At 36.6% G+C, this 24605-nt stretch overlaps 1 protein-coding gene across 1 annotated transcript in view; it reads right to left on the reverse strand.

Annotated features, from left to right (window-relative positions):
* Nucleotides 1-24605, reverse strand: part of LOC134475723 (uncharacterized) — a 46061-nt gene that overhangs the window by 19565 nt on the left and 1891 nt on the right. The window contains exons 2-5 of the mRNA XM_063247193.1: nt 20260-20330; nt 16475-16571; nt 14772-14873; nt 7685-7843 (exon numbers count right to left, since the gene is read on the reverse strand). Coding sequence (XP_063103263.1) covers nt 7685-7843; nt 14772-14873; nt 16475-16571; nt 20260-20330 — 429 coding nt within the window. The remainder of the gene's footprint in view (nt 1-7684; nt 7844-14771; nt 14874-16474; nt 16572-20259; nt 20331-24605) is intronic.

Genomic DNA, 24605 nt, shown 5'->3' on the forward strand with positions numbered 1-24605 from the left:
GATGTGAACTTGCAGTTCTGCTTCAGCCTTCCAGAGTGTAAAGATTATAGTCATGATCCACCTTGAGTGTCTTTTATTTTTCTTAAAGAGAGCAAGTTAATGAGCATTTTATTTTTAAACTATTGTTTTAATTTCTATTTTCCTCAATGTTTATAATTTATAACATTATTATGTAAGAGATACAATTTTTACATACATTTAACTATAATCTCAAGACTTTTATGAAGTACACATAATCAAAAAAATCTAATGCCACTTTCCTAGGAACAGATTTTCAGAGATACATATATATATATATAATTGAGATAGGAAATTAGGGGTTGGCAAAGCTGCCTGGGAAAGTAGGCATGAACTGTAAATTACAAGATGCCCAACACGTGTGTGGCACAGTTCCCAAAGTCCTGCACATGGACTTCTCTTGAGAACTGGAACAGGTTTTCAATAGTGTGGCCTAGACCTGACCTCCGCCTGAGGCCGGGACCTTCCAGGACCGGTACGTAGAATTTCCTTGAGATTTGAACAGAGTGAAGGACACAGTGATCCTGAGAACCTGCTGTTGTGCCTTTTCCTTGTGAAAGGTCACCCTGCTTTTTGTAGGGTATACTTTAATCTTGTGTTTCCTCTTTTCTCTTTGCCCAGACTTGCTCTGCAGAGCAAGTTGCTCCCCCATTCCTCATTTTTCCTTTCTCAAGTTCTTTGTCACTGGCTTTTTGGTTGTTTTGTTCAATTCTTTGTTTGAAACAGAAGAACCTAGAATCTAACTCTAGTGGGAGAGGTGAGCAACCCAGAACTGGTAATGCTCAGTTGGGGAGCCACATCTAAAACCTAATGGTATTCAATGTAGTGTTCTTCATAATAAAGAAAAATTAGAATCAACAGTTTTTGTGAAAATGATGATAAATACATTGTATTTCCTTTAAAAAGTGATGTGCTATAAGAAATTAAATTGATGTTTTATAGTAAAATGTACTAAAATGAATCCATTTAAAAAGGTAATATTGAACTAAAAACTTGGGTTCAGTAGGATATGTACATTATTATGCCATAAATACAAAGCAAAAGTGCAAACCAATATTATATATATATATATATATATATACATATATATGATATTTATCACATATTTGTGTAGCAGAGGAGTTGAAACATCCATACTCCCATCAATTTCTTATAGCTGTTCTGGTGAGGGAGTAAAATGGGATTGGCACACAGCAGACCTTAAATGCTATATTTGATCCTGTATTTCTTTAGAAAATTAAGAACAAAGTCAAATAAGGCAACTAGTGAGACTGGAGGATGCTAAGGGTAGTGGATACATTAGTCTTAAAACTTCTTAACATGCTTGATGCTCATGGGAAAAAGGATAGACTTTAATAAATGGAGCTGGGAAAACTGGCTCTTCAAATGCTCAGTGCTGAAGACTAAAATGAGATCCATGCCTATCACCACACACTAAACTAAAGTATAAATGGGTCAAAGATCTAAATATTAAAATGGAAACACTGAATCTACTAGAAGACAAGGTAGGTAGAAATCTTGAAGGCATGTGGGTTAAGCAGAGAGTTCATAGGAAGTGCAAATAGCATGGGAAGTACTTCAAAATATCAACAACTGGGATCTCCTCTTGTTAAAGAGTCTTTGTACATTAAAAGAAATTACCAACAGAGTAAAAACAGAGAAAAAATTTAGCCAACTAAACCTAAGAAAAAGTAATTCTATTTAGAACATACAAAGAATTGAAAAAAATTAGGACTCCGGATGCAAAGACCCAATCCAAAAATGGGCATCTGAGATAAATACACACTTCTCAGGTGAAGAAATACAAATGGAAAATAAATATATGAAAAAATGTTCAACATTACTGGTTGTTCGAGATATGCAAATTGAGAATCTATCAAACTTCTGAAAGAACGACTGACATCAAGAAACCAGCAAATAACAAATGCTGGTGGGGCTGTGGGAAAAAGGAAATCTTCCCAGCTGTTAGTGTGAGTAGAGATTGGTACAACTACTGTAGAAATCCGTCTGAAGATTTCTCAAAAAACTAGGTCCCATTCAATCCAGCTATTTTCCTTCTAGATATTTTCCCAGAAGAATTGTTTGCCAGTATTTTACTGGGAATTTTTGCATCTATGCTCACTAGGGAGACTGGCCTGTGGTTCTCTTTTTTGGTTGGGTCTTTCGCTGGTTTTGGTATTCTGGAAAGTATTTTGCATGCAGTTTGATTTTTGTTCATGAATTCTCTACCTACCCATTGCTTCCAGGAATGAGTTAGAGAGAATTGCTTCCTCTTCAATTTCATTGAGGAGTTTGAACAGTGTCAGCATTAAATCTTCTTTGAGTTTTTAGTAGAATTCTGCAGTGAATCCATTTGGACCTGGGCTTTTCTTTGTTGATAAGGATTTAATTACATTTTCAATTTCATTAATTGAATTTGGGTTATTCAGCAGTTTTTATATCTTCTTGATCCAGCTTTGATAATTCATATGTTTCTAGGAATCCGTTCATTTCTTCTGTGTTATCAAGCCTATGAGAGTAGAGGTTTTCAAAATAGGTATTGATCTTTTGTATGTCCACAGGGTCTGTAGTGTTTTCACCCTTTTCATTCCTTATTTTGCATGAAATTGAGTTATTTCTTTCTTTTATGAAATAAGGTTGGCTAGAGGCTTATCAATTTTATTTATTCTTTCAAAGAACCAACTCTTTGATTCATTAATTCTTTGTATTGTTTTCTCAGACTCTATTGCATTGATTTCTGCTCTGATCTTTATAATTCCCTCCCTTCTTTTGCCTTTGGTTTGACTTGGGTTTCTTTTTGTAGATGTTGAAGAGCATCAGGTTGTTTATTTGTGTTTGTTTGTTTTCGTGATGTGGCTATTCACTGCAATAAATTTTCTTCTGAAGACTGCTTTCATTGTATCCCACAGGTTCCAGTAAACTGTATTTGTATTTTCATTTTTAAATAGATATTGTTTAATTTCTTCTTTAATTTTCTCCGTGACCCACTGATTGCTCAGGAGTATATTATTCAATTTTCATGTGTTTGTGGGGTTTTTGCAGTTTCTTTTGTCATTAATTTCTAGTTTCATGGTGCTATGATCTGATAACATGCATGGGATAATTTCAATTCTTTTGCATTTACTTAAGCATGTTCTGTGGGCTAGTATATAGTGTATTTTAGAGAATGTCCCACGTGCTGCTGAGAAGAATGTATATTCTGATGTTGTTGGGTGGAACACTCTGTATATGTCCACCAAGTCCGTTTTTTCACATGTGTGATTCATTTCTGTTATTTTGCTGATTTTCTGTCTAGTTGATCTATCCTTTTGTGTCAATGGCATGTTATGGTCTTCTGTTATAAGTGTGTTATTGCTTATTTGATTTTTCATTTCTGTTAATATTTGTTTTGTATAGCTGGGTGCTCTTGAATTTGGTGCATATATATTTAAGATTGGTATCTCTTCCGCTTGAAGTTTTCCTCTAACTAGTGTGTAGTGACCTTCTTTATCTCTTTGGATCATTCTTGATTTGAAGTTCACATTGTTTGCAGACTGACTCTACCTCTGCTTTTTTTGGGGGGGGGGGAGAGTTCCTGTTGCATGGAATATTGTTTTCCATCCTTTGACTTTCAGGCTATGAGTTTCCTCTTGGGTGAGATGGGTTTCTTATATACAGCATATGTTTGGATATTGTTTCTTGATCCATTCTGCCAGTCTGTTTCTTTTAATTGGTGAATTGAGGCCATTTACATTAAAGGTTGTAATTGATATATATTGGTTTAGTTCTGACATGTTATCTTTCTGCTGTTGATTCTTTACTTTTCCACTCTTTTTAATTGTTTGCTTTGCTTAGTATTTTTTTCCTGTGTCTATTTAGAATGTCTTTCAGTATTCTTTGCAGGGTTGGTTTGGTGGTCATGAGTTCTTCAGCTGTTCTGTGTCATGGAAGTATCTTATTTCTCTATCCATTTTGAAGGACAGTTTTTCCAGGTACATCAATCTGGGTCATAAGTCGTTTTCCTTTAGGATCTGAAATACTTCACCCCATGCTCTTCTTGACTTCATTGTTTGTGTTGAGAAGTCTGCTGTGATTGTGATAGGCTTTCCTTTATAAGTGATTTGTCGCTTCTCTTTAACTACTTTTAATTGTTTTCATGTTGGATTTCTGGGATGTTGATTATTATATGTCTGGGTGTAGTTTTATTTTGGTTATGGGTATTTGGATTTCTATATGCTTCATTTACCTGTACGTCAGTTTCCATTCTCATGTTTGGGAAAGTTTCAGTTATTACTTCTGTAAATAGTTTCTTGATATCATTTGTGTTGTCACCTTCTTTTTTGTTTATACTTATCAATCTTATGTTGTTTTTCTTTGCATCATCTTGTAGCTGTTGAACTATCTCCTGATTCCTTGTTAGTTTTAAAAGATTTTTTTTTCCTGTTCACTAACTGTAACCTTGTCTTCAAGGTCTGAAAGTCTATCTTCACTTTTGTTGAGGCAGTTTTGTCACTTTCAATGCAATTTTTGATTTCCTATATGTCTCTTTGAATCTGCTTCATGCATTGTTTGTTTCTTATATTGTTCATTCAAGGTTTCCATCTTTTTTCATTGTTCCTCTAATGTTTTAACTATATCTTCTTTAGATGTGTTCAGCATTTCTTTCATTACATCTGTCATTTCTTCTTTTTTCTTTTTTGTACCAGGAATGAAACCTTGCACTTGTCAGGGAGGTACTTATGCCTGTGAAATAAATTCCCAGGTCTTCATTTCATTTCTTCTTTTACCTGGGATATTATTTCTGATCTGAGTTCTTATATAGCTTCCCAGAGTTGTTTCTTTACTTCAGTTGGTATAAGTTCAGGAATTTCAGGTGTATGGCTTACATTTTCTTTTGTGTCCATGTCTCCTAGGCTTGCTTGGGATGGACTGGAGGTTTGAGATTGCGTTTTGCTCTTTCATTTTGTCATTTTCCTATATTTCTGGGCTTGGAGCAATGCACCAAAGCTTCTCCATTGGCTGAAAATCACCTCAGGCACTTTTAGCCTGCAAGGTGGAATGCAGCTGTAGGCCCCAGGGGTCACTGGGTGTGGCCCAGATAAGCCCAAAGGGACCTCAGGTGCATCCTCCGGTGATTTGGGACACTGGGTGGGGCCTTAGCAGGCTTGGAGCAATGTTCCAAACCCTCCTTGTGTGCTGGAAATCACCTCACACAATTTCATCTCTCCATCTCTCAAGGCAGAATGCAGCTTCCGGCTCCTGGGGGTGGGGGAAGGGGTGAGGTGGTGGTGTGGGGGGATGGTGTCACTGGGTGTGGCCAAAATAGATAATTATAATACTAATCTCCATTAGTTCAGTAAAAAGAACAGTTTGTGCTTTTATTGTTTGATCAATTTTTTCATGCCTATATCTTGGAAACTGAACAACTACTGGGAAGATAACAATATGCAATATATTAACCATTGTTAATCTATTCTTTGTTTTGAAATTCTGTATCATCTTTTTTCTTTTTTCATTTTAAAATAAAAATAAAAAAGTTCTTCACATGTTTGAAATAAATCTTTCATCATAAAGTAGTTTAATGTTCTCAGAATTCTTAAACTATTGCCTTAGAGACACCCAATATTTAAATACATGTAGTTCCGAATGTAAGGAGTGAGGTAATACTAATGGTGGAATTCTATGACTGCAGTTGCAGAGTGGCTTTAAAGAATCTTTTGTACTTCACTGGCTGAGCAGTATGGCAATTAGGAGAGGACATTTGAGCTGGGTTTTGATGGATGCATAGAAGTTTTTTAGGACAAGAAAATAAAAAGAAGGAACAGCACATGTAAAGGTATGAAGTAAAGTAACATGTAGGTCAGAGAACTACAAATAAGTTAGCAGTTTTGAGATTTATGGACAGTATGATTATGACCTCTATGTGATATTATATAGTCAGAAGAAAGCTCAATTTGTTCAAGAGGTTGGACTCTACCCTGTGGGAACAAAAGACCAGCACTAAAGGGCCTCAAGATGGTGTGGGTAACAATCATACTTGCTTTTATGAAATCACTCTGGAAAAGCTATGGAGGAAGACCGAAGAGGGGCACTAAAGAGAGGGAGAACAATTAAACCTGGGTATTAGTCACATTCAGATAAGAGATGAAGAGCTTGGATTGAGACAGTGAGTGGCATGTGGATGGTGGAAAAGAAGTTAAAAAACGATTTAGCTACTCTGTGGAACACTATTCAGCAATGAAAAGTGGAGAAATATTAATACACATAATGATTGCATGAATATAAAAATGTATTAAGTAAAAGAAGTCAAACACAAAAACAATGTACTTTATGATTCCATTTATATAATTTTCTAGAAAAAGCAAATCTATAGTAACTGGGGACAGATTAGTTGTTGGCTGGGGGCACAGTTTGTGGCCTGAGATGGATTTTAGGAGGAAGAAACTTTTTCAAATTTCGATCATGGTTACCACATCATTAAATGCTGCTATTAAAATGGATGAATCTGATTATGTGTAAATATTGCCTTAATAAACAAACTTAAAGTGAAAAAAATGAGGTAAAGGTATCAAAAGCTTTAGAAGACAGAATTCATATTGGTCTTGTTTCTAGAAAACATGTGGAAAAATAAAAGTGTAAATGCTGTAAGGGAACTATCCAAACTAGTTTTCAAACTATTTTCTAGTAAGAGTATTTCAAAGATGGACAGAAATCGATAGAATGATATAAAGAACATATATATTCTCAGTAGTCAGTTTTAGCAATTGTCAATTTATGGCCAATGTCATCTCATTTAAGCCCCGTAACTGCCCCTTTCTCCTCAGTTACTCTGAAGTGAATGACAAATATGATGTAATCTGAGCCATAAACATTTTGTATAATGACTCTAAAAAGATAACCACAATACCTGTTGCATACTTAAAATTAATAATAATTCTGGAATGTCGTCTACTATCCAGCTGGGCTCAAATATCTAATTGTTTCACATTGTCATTTTTATTTTTATTTTTAAACTGTCCTAACTATTTTTTTTACGTACATTTACGTAACTTTTTTTTTCAGTTTCTCACAATAATGAAACAGCACGACGTTTACTCGTGTGTCCTATTTATCTAATGAGTATGTTCTCAAGCTGCATCCATTTACCTATAGAAATTTCCAGTTTATTCTCCTTTATACATTGTCATTTTTAGAGCCTGACCCCAAATCCAAACAATTTACCTATAAACTCTGTTTTTTTCTCCTTGAAATTTATTTGTTGAAAAATCATTTTTTTCCTTTTCTTTCTTTCTTTCTTTCTTTTTGTCCTTTTGGCAATGTAGACGGGCCTGAAGCTCACTTTACAGCCCAGCTTGTCCTGAACTGGCACCAATCCTTTCGCCTCAGTCTCCTGGGTGCTGGGATTACAGGCAAGTGCCATCATGCTCAGCTGAAAAATCAATTTCTTAACCTAAGATTTTATTCTATTATAGAAATAACTACCTTCCAAATATAGTGAGTTGTTTTTCAGTGTTTTATAATTATTCTTTTAATATTTTTGGTGCATTTCAAATATTTTTTGATAAAAACGCAGATTGGTGACGGAGGATTATCTCCCTACAGTCTACTATATTTTTGCTTCTTGTAGTTTATCTCAAGCACTGCTGGAAGCACTGTTGAGACATCAACACAGACACAAATTACTTACAGTTGTTGAGGAATCATCTGTTCCATCAAGGAAAAAATTTAATCTTTCTTCTTTTTCCAAAATTGTATCAACATTTTGGATCATAAAATTTTTTATATCCATCACTTGACTCCTCCTTGTGGAAATTATGCTGTTACCTTGATTTTTATTGTATTTCATCTATATGGGTTGAAATATAATACAAATTCACTTTTTATAAGTAGAATTTATTATACTATATTCTACAAATAGAACAAAGTGTCAGCTCACATGTCAGCTGAAACTCAAATTGTCCATCTTAGTCTTACATAAAGATTTAGTTATTTATGTTTAAAAGTCGACTTTATCTTTCGAGCTAGTTTTAGGCCCACAGTAAACCTGAGCAGAAAATACACAGGCTTCCCGTCTCACCTTTTGTTGCCACCCATGTGTACATTCCATTCTCTTTGTTTTCTGGAGCTGGTGATGGAACTCGGGGCCCTCACACCAAGACCAGCTCTTGTTTCAATTTCTTATTTTGTGACAGGTTCTTGATAAGTTACAGAGTTGCCCAGGCTGGCTCAAACTTTCCTCAGCCTCCCCAAGTGCTGGGATTTTAAGTGTGTGCCACTGTACCTGGCTTACATGTGCCATTCTGTGCAAATATCTGTTTGTGTGAGCATATTTGCATGTGAACTTACACACAAATATGCTCATTGTGCCATTTTAATAATGAAAAATAACATATAATTTCAATGTCAATCCATATGGGAATTGTTAAATAAGTTATGGCACTATACCATGTTTCAAAACTGGTAATGCACATATACGAACAGAAAGATTGTTATGATACCTTCTTACATTAAAAAATAAGCTATAGAACAATATAATTTACCAAAACACTTAGTATATCCTGGGTACTTTTTAAAGTTACTTTATACATATTAACTCATTTAATTTCTAAATTGCTGTGTAAAGTAGTGCTCATGTCATCTTTTATTTTCTAAATAAACAAACTGAAATTGAAAGAAATTAATAATTTGCCCAAAGTTACACAGATAGAGGCAGAAGGAAGGTTCACATCAAGACTGGGAGTGTTGCTGACTGGTAGAACACTAACATGTGTGAGGCTCTAGGTTTGATCCCCAGAACTTCCATTAAAAATAAAAGAGGGAGAAAAAAGATTTATATTTAAGAAGTGCCATCCTTGAGGGCTTTATCTATTGTACAAACTATCCTTATTTTCTTTATTTAATAAGTATGTATAGACAGGCATGGTGTGCACACCTGCGATCCTAGCACTCAGGAGGCTGAGGCAGGAGGATTGCCATGAGTTTAAGGCCAGCCTGAGCTACATAGTGAGCTGAAGCCTAGTCTGAACTACGCAGTAAGACCTTGTCTCAAAAAAATAATATGTGTAAATTTATGTTAGATATACATTACAAATACAGACCCCCAATAGTTCTAGAGATTACATACAGAATTGTTAAAAGTGCTCACCTTGGGGGGGGTGTGATTCATATTATAAAGAGATACTCATATTTCCTTTTATATTGTAGAATTACCTCACATTATTAGTGAGCCCTGCTTCTGTAATAAGAAATGATATTAAAACCCTTTGCTCTAGGGAAATGATCTAATCCACCTTTAAATAGACCTCTGATCTTACTGGTTACTGGGCCATGAAATTTGTGATTGGTATTCTGCAAAGAGCTCACTACTTAGATGTAGAAAAGGGAGGGTTTTATGTTGAATTCAGTCCCCGCAAAGATATCTTGAGGTCCCAACTCAGTGTGGCTGTGAACGTGACTTTATTTGAAAATATGGAGTCCACCAAAAAAAGTATACACATTTCAGGAAAAGAAAAAATTACATAAATATTTTAATATAAAATTTATTGAGACATCACAAGAATACAAGATTGGCCTCTACAATTACAGGAGGTGCTTGGCATGGTGGCCATTAGCTTCCACACATTTATTAGTACAACCAAGTGCTGCTTGGGTAACCCTGCTCACTGAGATTGCTGCCACACACTTTCCTATTCCTCGCTAAGGGCCGGCAGTATAGGGGTTTTCTGTGATATACGACATCCTCTAGGATTCTCCATATGAGGTAAACACCATTTGTTAAAAAAAAATCATACTATTTTTCTTTCCTTGATATGTGTATACATTGTTTTTGGCAGACTCTATAGTCTTTGCAAATGTTATCAAATCTGGATAGTTAATATTTGATTTTAATTTTTGCTCATTTTTTCTATTTTTAAGAGTTAATTTTTTTTTTAAATCTTTTTATCGGTACTGGGAATCGAACTTAGGACCACACATTTGCAAGGCAGGCGCTTATGCCGCCAAGCTAAATCCCCAGCCCCGAGTTAATTTTTTAATCTAAGTGAATCTAAGTGAACTTTTGTCAAGATAAAGTGTTAATGGTCCATTCAGTGACAGTTGAATTTTTATTACATATCTATAATTTTAAAATTTCATTTTAAAGAGGATAAAACCAACCCAAACAAACCAGTGTAAGAGACACAGAACTTCAAAAAAATTTTTTTGAGACAAGGTCTTGCTGTATAGTTTAGTCTGTCCTTGAACTCATTATAGAGCCCAGTTTGGTCTCGAACTCAGTGATTCTGTTGCTTTAGGCTTCTGAGTGCTGGGACTGCAGGCATGTGACTCCATGCCAGGCTCTCTATATTTCAAAAATTTAAAAACTAGTCTTTTGGAGTTAGGCGCATTTTGTTAATTACAAGAAATGTAATACTTTTATACAAATTTTTATAGATTTAAAGCTTACCAGGTTAGTTTTTAAATGTAAAACAGATTATTTCTTGGATTTAGAGGTGTCAATTGCTTAAAAATGTGTATATTTTCCCACAGTAACTAGGTTTCAGGGAGGTGAACTAATATTGTATTTTCTTCTGTTGAATATGTAGAATTTACCATAATAAAATGTATGAAGTTAATATGAAATATTTAGCTTTTTTTTTTTTTTTTTTTTTTTAAGACAGTCTCGCTACGAAGTTCAGGCTGGCTTTGAATCGCCATGTAGCTTGGCCTTGAACTCACTGTGATGCTCCTGCCGCAACCTCCAGCTGGGATTCCAGGTGTGTGCCACATGCCTGGTTTATCCTTAAGTATTTTGGTAGGCTGTGTGGTAGACACATGCTATCATGACCTCCAACGGTCACATCTCTGTCTGTTCCCCTAGTCTTGAGCGTGTCTTACTTAATAGACAGATGCAAGGTCATGTGTTTCAGTGCTGCGATTACGACACAAGGTGGAAAACCCAGGAGAGTGGAGTGGGAGCGAGTCCTCTGCTGGTCTCAAAAGAATTTAACGCTTGCACCAAGAATCTTCATGCAAGGGAACAAGGGCGAGTCTCCAGGTTCTAACTGCCTGCGCTGCAGCCAGCACACAGTTATATCCTCATACAGAGACTACCCCTGAGTGAGCTTGGAGGCGATTCCTTCCCAAAGCTTTCGCAAGGACGCAGCTCAGAGGTCACATGGAGGGCCTCGTGGAAGAGACTCTCAGCAGAGAACGCAGCCAAGCCTGGACCCCCACACCACGCAGCTGAGGGACAGGCATGGGGGTTGCTAAGGGCTAAATGTTTTTATTATGGAAGGAGCTCAGACATAGGAAAGTGCAGTGAATCCTAGGTACCCATCACTAGTGTAGGCAGTTGTCTGCACATAACCAATCATGTTTCATCTCTACCCAAGCAAACACCAGGTTCTAGCATTTTAATCTGTAAATGCTTATCTTTGTATCTCTAAAAGATGTGGCCACATTTTAAAACACAAACACCGCATTATCACTGCTCAAAAAGTTCTTAATATCATACAGAATACACTTTTTCCTTAAACTTATCTAAAACAGGGGCTGAGGATTTAGCTCAGCAGCATAAGTGCCTGCCTTGCAAGTGTGTGGTCGTGAGTTTAATCCCTGGTACCCATAAAAAAGAAAAAGACAAAAAAAAAAAAAAAAAACCAAAAAACAAAACCTTATCTAAAACAAGTCACTGCAGCCAGGTGCACACCTCTAATCTAGTACTCCTGGGAGGCTGAGGCAGGAGAATCACAAATTTGAGCCCTGTGTGGGCAACTTAGCAATTTAGTGAGATCTTGTCTTGAAATAAAACAAATAAGAAAATGGCTGGGGATGCAGCAAGTATGAAGGCCGTCTATTCAATCCCTAAACCAAAACCAAAACCTCCGCATCCTCAAATCAAAGTTCTTTAACAGTCCTTCAGTCCAACTAGGATCCAGAATTCACATACTGTTGGGCATGGTGGCTCACGTAGTAAGTCCAGTGCTCTGGAGCCTGGGGCAAGAAAGTGGAGTTTGCTCCAGCCAGGCAACTTAGTAAGACCCTGTCTCCAGAATGAAAAAAGGTTGGGATGTAGCTCAGGGTGAAAGCCCCAAGTTCAATTCCCAGTGCCACAAAACAAAACAAATGAAACAAAAGTGACATATTGCATTTGATATGTCTTTTACATCTCTTTTAAATTAGTCACAGACTTTCCTATTTTGGCATTTGCTGATTACATTATTTCATTATCATTTCACTGATCTATTTTCTCTAACTGGAGTTAGAGCTAAAAGGTCGGTCAGATTCAGGCTTGATGTTTTTGGATAAGAATATTTCAGATGTGTGCTGTCCTACACATTTTCTGATTGACTTTTTAAAAAAATACATTTTATTTCAAGGATAAAAAGAAAGAAAGAAAAGAGAAGAAGGAGAAGGAGAAGAAAACCCTGAAAATTTTCAGCACATACAGTGCATATTGTCATCCATTCTGATTGACTTTTAATTTGAGATTAGGAAAAAAAAATCAGTGACTTTAGGGATTTTGGGCGTGTTTCACCCATTATGAAGTTTCTCCCTAGTGTTTTACCTCATTTTTAATCAGTTATTGATGATAATTGTCTAGGTCCACTATCTCATTAAGCATTAAAAGTGGCAGTATTTTATCACTCTACCATTTGTTGGCTGACATTCTTTGACAGTGCAAACACAACTTCCCTCCTCAACTATGAAATCCCTCAGAGGTACAGAGTCACAGGTAGTATCTTCCAAAGTTGGCTGATAATGGATATTTCCCCCACTTTGTTAGTGTCTAGGAATTCATAGAGTCAAACCCATTTGGTGTGTTACAACCCATTACATCGAGGGTGTGTGTGTGTGTGTGTGTGTGTGCACATGTTGGGCACTTGAATCCAGGGATCGCTGAACCCATCCCTCAGTCCTTCTCAAAGCTTTAGGTTTGACTCAGGGTCTTGCTAAGTAGCCAGGCTGGTGTCAAACTTGAAACCCTCCTACCTCTCCTACCCCAGCCTTTTCAGTGTCTAGGATTGAAGGTGTGGTTACCACAGCTGTCTTCAGTGTTGCCCAGGGCGCTCAGATTGCTCTGTTTCTAGCCAGCGCAGCCTCTTTACTGTGGTGCCTTTTCCCTGAGCTTGCTGACTGCGTGGCTCCCTTGATTTAGATGTCATGACATGTTTCTGGCTTACATGTTTTCTGTCTCAAGTCTGGACTCAGGCCTGATTTCTCTGAATCAAAGATGGTATTTAGACACCACAATTGGGACTTAGGTTACTTTTAAAATTTTAATTTAATTGTATAGTTGGGTTGGGTTTTAGGCTTTTGCAGTGGCTAAAAAAGAAACTAAAAAAATTTTAGGGGAAATTTGGGGTTAGAAGGTTTTAATTGAGTTTTTAAAATATTAAGTAAGTTTATTGGTACATTTTTTGTATACATAATGATCACATTCATTATAGAGAATTTGTACCTGTATATAACTTGATTTTTTTCCTATTCTCCATCCTTTTTAATCTCCCTTCCCCTCCTTATTTACAAAGGTTTTGTTTCCATTTTTTCCTTCTTTTCTGATTTTTATATTTGTAACTGTTCTTGCTGAGAATATTGATTCTTACTTCAATTATTCACATAAGTCTATATTTACATAAGTCAATTTCAGAATAGTAATAGTATTAATGCTAACAATGTAATTCTTCAAAATAGATGTTTTAAAGTTTATTTTTAGCTCTTTTTTTGTCATTAGGGCACAATCTGATAGGAAACCAGTTGAAAGTATTATTTTATAGAATCACTTAAATATATACAATCTTTAAATTTTTAACAGTATACAGTTAGATTCTTATTTTTTGTTTTGATTTTGCTTTTGAATTTTAGGGATTACTTTAAAAGTTAAAAATTTATGATAAATACATATATGTACATAAAATGTATCAATTTCATGTATATATATATTTTTGTTTTGTTTTGTTTTTGGCGACAGGGTCTCAATATGTGGTTCAGGCTGGCCTTGAACTGTTTTCCTGCTTCAGCCTCCTGAGTACTGGGATTTGTAGGCAGGCGCTACCACACCCAGCTCCATTTAACAATTTTAAAGTACATGGTTCAGTGGCATTAGTACATTTATACTGTTGTGCAATTGGCACAATCACCCACTTGTTGAACTTCTTCAGCTTCCCCAACAGAGCCTCTAAACTACCATATCCCGTGTCTCCACCGCCCCAACCACCGTTCCACTTTCTATCCACTCCAGGTAGCCAAAGTGGAATTGTAGAGTATTTGTCCTTTAGTGATCTCTTATTTCACTTAGTAGGGACAGCTTTTAAAAGTTTAATTTAATCATATTTTATAACTACATAAAGCCTTTATAGGGCTCCACAATCAAATTTGCAATAGAAGCTTCCCCAAAGCTGCTTAGTTTCTATAACTGTCATTCCCTCCTTTGTCTCCTCATCCCCACAGAGCCAATCATGTGTTTTTGGTTTATTCTTCCTCTTCCCCTTTATTTTTAAACAGTAAACAAGCAGACATCAACTATATTTGTATTTATTCCCTTAAATGATTGCATGTGAGAATGTAAGTAAACGTAAGCATACTTTCTCTTGCTTTAGCAATGTATCGTGGGTGTCACTCTGTCTTTCTATAAAGATAGTGCTCATTCTCTTTTACAGCTTTTAGCTCATAACAGTTTTATCAACTGCAACCCTGATAATATAATTTTTCTGTCTCGTTCCAATTTTAGTACGTGTGCCACTGAAGTGAACACAACTTTGATAATATTTAGGGCCATAATTTGAAGTACATACCATATACTGTCCTAATACTTGTTGAAAGTCTGCAGCAACTGCATGTGAAGGACAAAAATGTTCTTGTGACATCAAAGGGTTTCTTGTAAAAGTATCACTAACCTGGAGAAATGAATGGAAATATGTAATCTATATAGATAATTCAACTGGAGAATTACAGAGCCTGTATTCATTTGAAGCAAAGCCTGTCAGAAACTTGAAAATAAAAGAAACTATAACATTCCTGGCATTTTAGTGACATTGCATCTTTTTATATTAAGATGTAGGGTTTATGAAAACTGCCCCAAACTGACCTCCTCTTGCTGAGCCTCTCTGAAACTTGGTATGGCTGTGAGTACTGTCTTTATTTGGTAGATTGAAGGACCAAAGGGGATGAACAGGTATTTCCCTGTGGCTCATGACCTTTTCTAAACAGTGTTTTGTTTCTCTCTTGCTCTCAGCTTCAAAATCCACTGGACAATAACACAACAATGCTAACTAAATGTCAGGACTTTCTATCAAACCCTTATTATAGGATACTTCAAAATCTCGGAACAGAATTCTGAACTCTTTGTACATATGTTGTATTTCTTAGAAGCGGTGGTAAATATTATGTGGTTAGCAATTTTGTGTCACCTGGAAAGATGGTGGTAAAGTTGGGATGTTTCATTGCAACAGGCAGAGAGAAAACAAATCAGAGTATATTCAGTTAAGTGGCTACTTGGCATCTGGACTCCAGAAACTGGTCTAGGTATAACTGAAGAGTGAATTCAATATTTAGGCCTGGTCATCTCAGACCCCATCCATAGATAGGTGTAATTTGAACTGCATCCTCTAAGTTAGTGTACCAAAGAGAAAATACATATATGATTCATGAATTTGATGGAAGAGTGATTACTAGTGACTGCAGTATATCTGTGTTTTTATTAGTATTTTTATTAAAATATTTATCCTGAATTATATATTTGTAATTAAAACAATATATTAGTTTCATTTATAATTAAATATAAGAAACCAACACAGAGATCACCATAATAATGATTTAGCTTTTGTCTGTCTCTAGACTGCCTTTTGTGGAGTCTCCTACTGGTTGGAGACCAAACTTGGGGCAATAAAAAAAGCAGGAACTATCTGTTGAGGTTCATTATCCTTTAGAAATTTACCACATTTCTTATATCTACATAAGTACATAGATGTAAGTGCTTTATATACCATAATTTATATTTGCTGGACATTCTCAGTTGAAACTTTTCCTAGACTTAATTTGTCTTACTTTCAAAATATTCTTCTTATTTACCTCTTATAATTGATTTGTATAGTCTTCTATTCATATATAGAAATGTCTTTAGAATTTCAACAATTTTTGTTATTGCCTCTTTATATAATAGTTGCAAATTAAGACATGTGCTATTGAAAAAGTATACTCAATATTAGGGTAGCTTAATTTATTTTGTAATTAAAAAAAATGAAATATAAGGAAAAGCAGTAATGCATCTGAGTGGATGGTCTTTGCAGACCTTGCTTGGGGTCAGGGAACATATGTGAGCAGGAGAGGGCTGAGAGGTGAAATTGAGAAGCCTCTGAAGGTCATAACTGGCTCTGCATATGAACAGGGGTGAGTGGCTGCTTTGGGTTTGTGACACTGTTCCTAGTGAATGAGAAACCAGAAGCCTCATATCTGCCAAAGCTGACAAGTTCTTACAGTTGTATGAAAAGTCACTTACTTCTCTAAGAAATGCTGATGGTGCTCCCATATCCAGGGCATTGTCTGTAGCACATAAGTAAGTAATTCCGTCGATAAGGAGAGTGTGGTAGACATAGCTTTGAAAAGAATACATTTAGTGTTTACAAATATTGAAGAAATTAAGCACCTGCACTGAGGATTTGATTTTTGAACTGTCATAACTGGTCAACTATATAAATAATTACATAAATAACTTTATAATCAGAATGATGAGAAGAGCTTTTATCTACTTGACAAATTAAATTATGTTAAATAAAAATGTATACAGCTTGAATATATATTTAAAATTGCATTAATAAAAATATATGTAAAACTTTAGAACTATAAATACATTTATTTATTTGCTAATACATTTATTTGCTTGTTTGTTTTTGTTCTTTTGGTTTCTTGAGACAGAGTCTCCTTATGTATTCTAGGCTGGCCTCAAACTTATGTGGATTCCTCTGCTTCAGCCTTCTGAGTGCTGGGATTACAGGCGTGTGCCACCATGCCAAGATTTGTTTGCAATAGTTTGGACAAAAATAAAATTCTAAGGCTGAATCAAGATTTTGCCTAATCAGAAAATATTACATTCACTAACTTTTATTATCCTTAAATTTTTAGGTAGATAATTTTGATACTTCTTGGCTTTATATTTTGATAGATGAGAATTTAAAAGTTGTAAATCATCAAAATCAAATATTCTGGACAACTTGATAAGTTGGAGAGAGGGAAATTAAACTGCTACTAGTAAGCTAAAATGTGCCTTTCCACAGCCACTCCAACTGCTAGACCTTTCCTGCTTCTCAGAAGAGCATCCATCCCTTGATGCTGAATGGCTACAAATTAATCTAGTCTTCCTGAATGGTTAACAAGCAACAGTCTTGGTCAAATGTTAAACTGGGTATGTATAAGAATGAGGATTTTCAGGAACAAGTACAGAAGATAATTCTAGAGGCAGAAAATTTACAGCTGTGCCATTTCAAATAAATCTTCATATCATGAGAACAATATGCTAAACACATTTTAATGATGATAGTGACTGATATACATATACTTCACAAGGAAATACTTTTATTTATAAATTTGAAAGACTGACTGCTGGACAAAGAATTCTTGATTCTACCTGAAAGTTACATCTAGTTTAAGATAAGTTGATATTCAAAATGAAAAGAAGAAATATATATATATTTGGTACTGGGGAAAAAACTTACAACCTTGTGCTTGCCAGGCAGGCATATATGCTGCTGAGCTAAATCCCTGGCCAAAAAAGGAGAAATATCTTAAATTTATGCTTAGTATGTTATTAGTAATATTCAGAAGCTAGTCTCTCTCTCTCTTTTCATTTTCTTATTTCTTTCTTTCTTTCTTTCTTTTTTTTTTTTGAGACAGGATTTCTCTATAGTTCATCTGGCCTTAACTCACAAGGTAGCCCAGGCTGGTCTTAAACTTGTGATCCTTCTGCCTCAGCCTCTTGAATTCTGAGATTACAGGCCCAGGTAGAAACTATTTTTAAAGTTACAAATGTGAATATTTGATGTTCAGGATATATTGTTAGTTGATGAAAAGAAAATGGAGAAAATATATCCTATATGTTGCTATACAGGACATACGAATGTATACATGTATTCTATAATGTATTTTTTATAGAAAGTGTTGCTTGTAGGAAAAAAAGAAAAGAAAAAGAAAATTAAAAACCAGAAACTTGTTGAAAATCATTACCTATATAGTGTGTGAGAGAAAAGGAGTGAAAATTAGACATCTTGAAGAAACTTTGTTTTGTAAATCTGATTTTGGAAACATACGGTGTTTGCCATAATTAGAAAATGTTATTAAGGCTATCTTTTTTGAAAGCATAATCATTAAAAATCAAAATGAGAAAAATGATTTTGTATGGAGTGACCTAGGAGGGGATGGTGATGGCTTGGTTACTATTTAGAAGGAAAAGGCAACAGGATTTGCTGCTGGATTGTGTTTGGATGTAAAGTACATAAAAAGCCAAGGATAACAAAAGTCATCAGACTGGGGACCTGAAAAGGGGTTGTGTGGAAGACTACAAGAGGAGGCTTTGCTTTGGACATAGCTGAACATATTCTTCAGGCACCCAAGCAGAGCTATGCCCAGGAAGTTGGCATATGAGTCTGGAGTTCAGGGAAGGGGTCTTCATGTAAGGCTCAAATCTGAATGTACAGTATAGGAAAGTGCATACGGAATGAGGAAAGTGTCTGGCTTGGAAATCATTTCAGTTAGTTATTTCACTGAGGACAAAACTGTTTAACACCATTTGTAATCCTCAATAAATTAGTGGTCCTAGGGGCCAGCAATGAGTATCAATGGCTGCTGACATCTCAGAAGATGTAAGTTTACAAGTACCATCCAATGGAAAAACACAGTTTTGTCAAAGGGATTGAGTGTCTGTACCCAGTTGCATGGTGAGTTGTATTTTGAGATGCAATCAGCAAACCTACTTGTAAACTGGGAAACTTTTTGTGTTCCTCAACAATAAACCATAAGAAAAGGAAATGAATGTAGAGGGTATATATTTACTAGAAGAGATTTAGGTCTTAGTACTGTGGGAGAATAACTCAGGAGGACTATAAGGTTAAGACCAGCCTGGGCAACTTAGTGAGACCCTGTGTCAAAAAAACAATCATGGGGGTAGGGACCAGGGGTTCTGAAGGACTGGGAATGTAGCTCAGTATGAAGTCCCCAGGGTCAATCCCCAGTACAGAGGAGAGGCACAGGAAGAGAGGGAGGGAGAGATCAAATTGAGAGAGAGAAAGACACCCCTCCCCCGACAGAGACAGAGAGACAGAGACAGAGACAGAGACAGAGACAGAGACAGAAAGTTGAAAAAATAGGCTGGACTGGGCTACTATCTGAGCATGCATGTTTGGGAGCTGGGGTAATGAAAAAATGGGGAAGGAATTGCTACAGTAGTAGAGTCATGGTTGATTTTGATTTTGAGGGGGGAAATCAGTGAATGGCACACAACACATGATGTGGGGAGTTTGGGGGCGACTGGCAGGATCCTGGTTTTTTTGCCCTTGGTGATAGTTGCTGTTGGAAGTCCCTCGGCAGTATTTCACAAAGCTCTTTGTTTGATGTGATTTTTTCCTTGCTTTTGTTTTGAAATGTAAGTTGTCCAGGCTGCCTGGAACTCCTGGGCTCATGTGATCCTCCTGCTTTAGTTTCCCTAGCAGTTGTGACTTCGGGCGTGTATCACTGCACCAGCTTTGATGTGGTTTTTGTAACTGTGCTTTACTTTAGACGAAATAATTAACACAAACCTGCTCTTACAAAATAGAAGTGTCTAAAAATAATAGAAGCTCTCTTTTCCCTCACCCATTTCTTTACTAGCAAGTGTTTTCAGGATTGGTTAAGACCACAGCATGTGATATCCCAAGTAAAACTTAAGAATGATTGCTATATTCTTGGTGTTATTAAAGATATTTTTAAGTAGAAGTTGCCTTTTTTATTAATGAAATGTTTGGGTATACTAAGAAAATACAGAGAAAAGATAACAGAACACTGTTAGACTCTCCATCTAGTTATAGTATTAGAGATACAATTAATATCCTCTATGTCTCCTTCCTTCCTTTCACTCTCTTTGCAGAGATGTGACTGCTGTCTTCAATGAGGCTTTATCATTTCCATCCATGATTTTATACTTTTACATATAGATGGCATATCTGTGGGCTCAATCAAGCATATGTACAACTAGTAGTTTCTTAACATTGGAATTATCAGCTAGTAATTTAAAAAGTTGACTGTATTAGAACATACCTTCCCATCTGCACTGTGGTCTCTGGTCTGGCTGTAAAAAGCACCAGGCTAAGCACTTTTGCTGCTGCTTCCTAAAAATAAACAACCAACATTTTCTCTGTAGAAGACTAACAGTGTCTTTCACTATTTCCTATATTTACCACTGTTCTAAGTAATTAAAGAAAAACTTTTTCCTAAAAGAAGTAATGGATGTGATTCATAATGCATGGTAAGAGACAGAAGTCATAAAATATTCATATGAATTTGGAGGAAAATATTCAGATCATATAAATATATATTCTTTATGAATACCCATAAGAACAGCATAAATACAGATCTTATTTTTATAGTCATCATACATGGGACCTTATCTTAGCTACTTTTTTCATTGCTGAGATAAAATAGCCAATATTCACCAATTAAAGGAGGAAAGGCTTATTTCAGCTTACAGTTTTTGGAGGTTTCAGTCCATAGTAAGCTGGCTCCAAGGAAGGGTGGGATGGCAGAGGGGCACTGCAGAGAAACTATTCATCGAGAAAGTATCCATGGCAAGGCAAGAAGCAGCAAGCAAAAATCAGCAGCAAATCTGCCTTTTCTCTCCTTTTTATTCTACTGAGGCTCTAAATCTATTGATTGGTGCCACCCACACCCAGGTTGGGGCTTCCACTTTCTATACCCAGGATTACATTAATTTAAATCAGTGGGCTAATTTAGTACTGCACACCCTTAGTAATAAAATTATACCCCTGGCCCCACCAAAACACTCATGCACATCCCTGTGTGCAAAAGGCATTTAATCTATCTCTAAGAGTTGCCAAAATGCTAACAGTTTTAGCACTGCTGGAAAGTCTAAATCCAAAGTCTCTTCTGAGAATAAGGGCAAGCTCTTAGCCATGAGCTCCTATACAAATATGAAGAAAGTTAAACAATTCCAACATTCAATGATAAGATATATATTACTATTTCAAAATGTACAAATAGGGTGATAGATAGGAAAGGGACTCAAGCAAGACTTGAATCCAGTAGGCTAAACATAAAGTTCCATAGTTCCATGTCCAGCATCTGGGGTGATTTGTGGCAAGCTGTGGATTCCCAAGGGCTTGGGCTGCTACATGTCTATGGCACTGTGGGTGTTTGCAGCTCTTGTGGCTTCTCTCTTGGGCCAGGTTTTCTTGCTTTTTATCAGATTATCCACATTCCTGGCTTTCCCAACCTTCCTGGGGGTCCACTGTACTTCTGATTTTACATGAACAGCTTCCCATACTGCTTTCTTAGGGGCATACTACTTGGCCTCCCAAGTTTTTTTTCTGAAATCTGGGTGGAAGCCTTCCTGAACCCCACAACTCTTGTATTCAGCTTGTATGCAGCTAAAACCAGCACTATGTGGATAATGCCAAGATCTGCTGCTAGCTGGAGTAGTAGCCAGGTTTTCCTCTCTCTTGACTGTAGGGGTTGAGTGCCTACATTGCTGAGAACTGTGAACTCAGTCTTGAGGAACAAATTCTCTAGGCTTCCACCATTCTGAAATGTGTCTGGCGCTGTCTTCTCAAAGCAAAGTCTTTCATCTCTGGAATTCTGAGGCTGCAAAGGGTGAAGTTCTGCTGGCTCTTGTGATATCAGGTCATCTTTTCTACTGTCTTGTTCCTTTTCAGCAAGAAAGTTCTCTGCTCCATCTTTGCAGTCCACCACTTTACCAGAGCTTCCTTTCTGGCCAAACTTACAAATGTTTTAAATTATTCTCCTGGGCTCCTTGCTTTTGATTATTAATATAGATCTGGCTAAAAGTCCTTAAGAGTAGCTATTCTACTGCCTCCTCACTAGACTGCCTTGAAATTTCTTCCACCAGATTAATTAATCCACTTCCCTTATTCTTAGTCTCATGCTAGTCTTTGGACAAAACAAAATACAAAATTTCTGCCAAAGGATAACACACATATGGTCTAGAGTCCAACAGCCAATGCATTTCTTTTCTTTCTTTCTTTCTTTTTTGTCTTTTTGAGACAGGGTCTCTCTATGCAGATCAGGCTGGCCTTGAGCTCACTTTGTAGCCTAGGCTGGTCTTGAACTCGCATTGATCCTCATGTCTCAGCCTCCCCCAGCTTATGCCCGGCATAAATATATTCCACTCTTTTTTTTTTTTTTTAATGGTACCGGGGATTGAACTCACTGACTGCGCGTTTGCAAGGCAGACACTTATGCCGTTGAGCTAAATCCCCAGGCCCCCAATGCATTTCTTGTTCCTAACTGAAACCCCCTGAGTCTGGTCTTTATTGGCAGCATTTCTATCAGCAATCTGGACCTCCGAGCTCTGACTAGAATCTCCTATCAAGTTCAGCGTATAGCATTCCGGGGCTGCTTCTTCAGCTAGCATCTCCAAACCTTTCTAATATCTTTCCACAAGCAAGTTCCAAAGGCTCCTGACCCACATGGCCAGGTAATATCACAGCAGTGACTGTACTCGTGGTACCAAAATCTGTCTTAGTTATCTTTCTCATTGCTGAGACAAAATAATTGACATCCACAAGTTGAAAGAGGAAAAATTTATTTCAGTTTAGTTTGTAGAAGTTTCAATCCATAATTGGCCAGCTCCAAGGAAGGATGGCATATGAAAAGGGCATCACAGAGGAGAAATAATGCGTGGTAAATTAGGAAGCAGCAAGCAACAACAAGCAGCAAGATGTCTTCCCTCTCTTTTATATTCTATTCAGGCTCTAATTAGTTGATGCCACGTATACCAAAGATGGGGCCTCCATTTCCCAGAACTATGCTAATTCAAATCAATGGACTAATTTAATACCACACATCCTTTAATGCATTATCACATGCTCTAGGTTTAGCCAGTTCTGAAAAGCCCCACTTATGAGTGCATGAGGTTTTGGTGGGACATCTAGACACAAGCCATTATAGACTTAGAGACTGGGGAGCAGCCATTGAGACTATAAAATGTTGATAAATTAAAAATAGTCAGTTCTTGTTTTTTGAATTTAGTAACTCTTTGCAATCTTTTTTAAAGATAAAAATGTTTAGTATTGTTCATTACCTCTTTTTAAAAAAAGTTGCCAATAGGGGCTGGGGATTTAGCTCAGCGGCATAAGCACCTGCCATGCAAGCAGGCAGTCGTGAGTTCGATCCCCGGTACAGATAAAAAGTTAAAAAAAAATGTTGCCAAGAACTCTTGTTCTTTGAAAAAAATTTGCAAAACCACAATATTCAGAATTCCCTAAATATAGTGCATTGTATGGAATCCTATTGATTTACTTTAGAAGCATAAAAAGAATCTGAAAGTTACTTAAGCCTTGAATAGTCACACTTCTCATGAACATTTCTATTTTCATTAAATGACACTTAAAATAGAAAATTTTATGAAAGGGTAAAGCTTATCAGTGGTAGAAAGTAAAACCTGAAACTCTTGGTATTGCCTAAAAAGTTAAGATAGGATTCTTTCTTTCATTCTTCTTCCTCCTCCTCCTAATCATCATCATCTCCTCCTCTTCTTCCTCCTCATTTTTCTTTCTCTTTTTTTTTTTTTGAGACAGTCTCACTTCATAGTCCAGGCTGGCCTTGAACTCACAGTGATCCTCTTGCCTCAGTCTCTTGACTGCTGGCATAATAGGCATGTGCCACCATGCCAGAAAGATGGTATTTTCTAGGAAAGGACTTCCTAAGAAACTTGAAAAAGTAATAAATAAGTTTTTTGTTACTCTGCAGTTAGTTTGGGACTATATCCAGGCCCTAGTTTCTCCCATGTCTCTTTCAGAAAATGTAAACAATAAGATATTGTTGAAACAGAACAAAGTAAAACACGAAAATACAGTAAAATACAGAATGAAGTGGGCTCTAGTTGTTTTTGGAATTCATGTGCTATAGACCCAGTAATGTGTCTGACTTGTTTCCTTGTGGGGTGGAAAGAGTGGGTATTAGCGGGTACTGGGGTACCCAGGGGTCTCTTCTATGCTGTTATCCTGTTCAAACCATTGCTGCAAGCAAAAAACATAGAGGTTTTACATTTATTAAAGGTAAGAACAGAAAGGAAAAGATGTGCTTTGCAGAGTGAGCACAGCCCAGTTAAAGGAGGAAAAGAAATATACCCTGCAGTATGCAGAGCAGGCTGGTGAATTCTCAGTGGCCATACTCTTAATGGCCACCATCTTTCATACTCGTAGTTTAACATCAGACCTAGGCCATCCAATAGAAAAATCTACTTGATTTTGTGCCGAAAGAATTGAACTTAGCATTCTTTGATTAGTATGAGGTACAGGGTTCAGAAGCTGTTCTGTGTACGTGTCCTACTTGCATAATCAGTGTGCCATGCCCTAATATCTGGTCTCAGGAAGATCACCTGTCCAGCTATAGGACCCTATATATGG

Source organism: Cavia porcellus, unplaced genomic scaffold (genome assembly GCF_034190915.1).
Source record: "Cavia porcellus strain 051 isolate PalLab524CR breed Dunkin Hartley unplaced genomic scaffold, mCavPor4.1 scaffold_4, whole genome shotgun sequence".
Taxonomy (NCBI): Eukaryota; Metazoa; Chordata; class Mammalia; order Rodentia; family Caviidae; genus Cavia; species Cavia porcellus.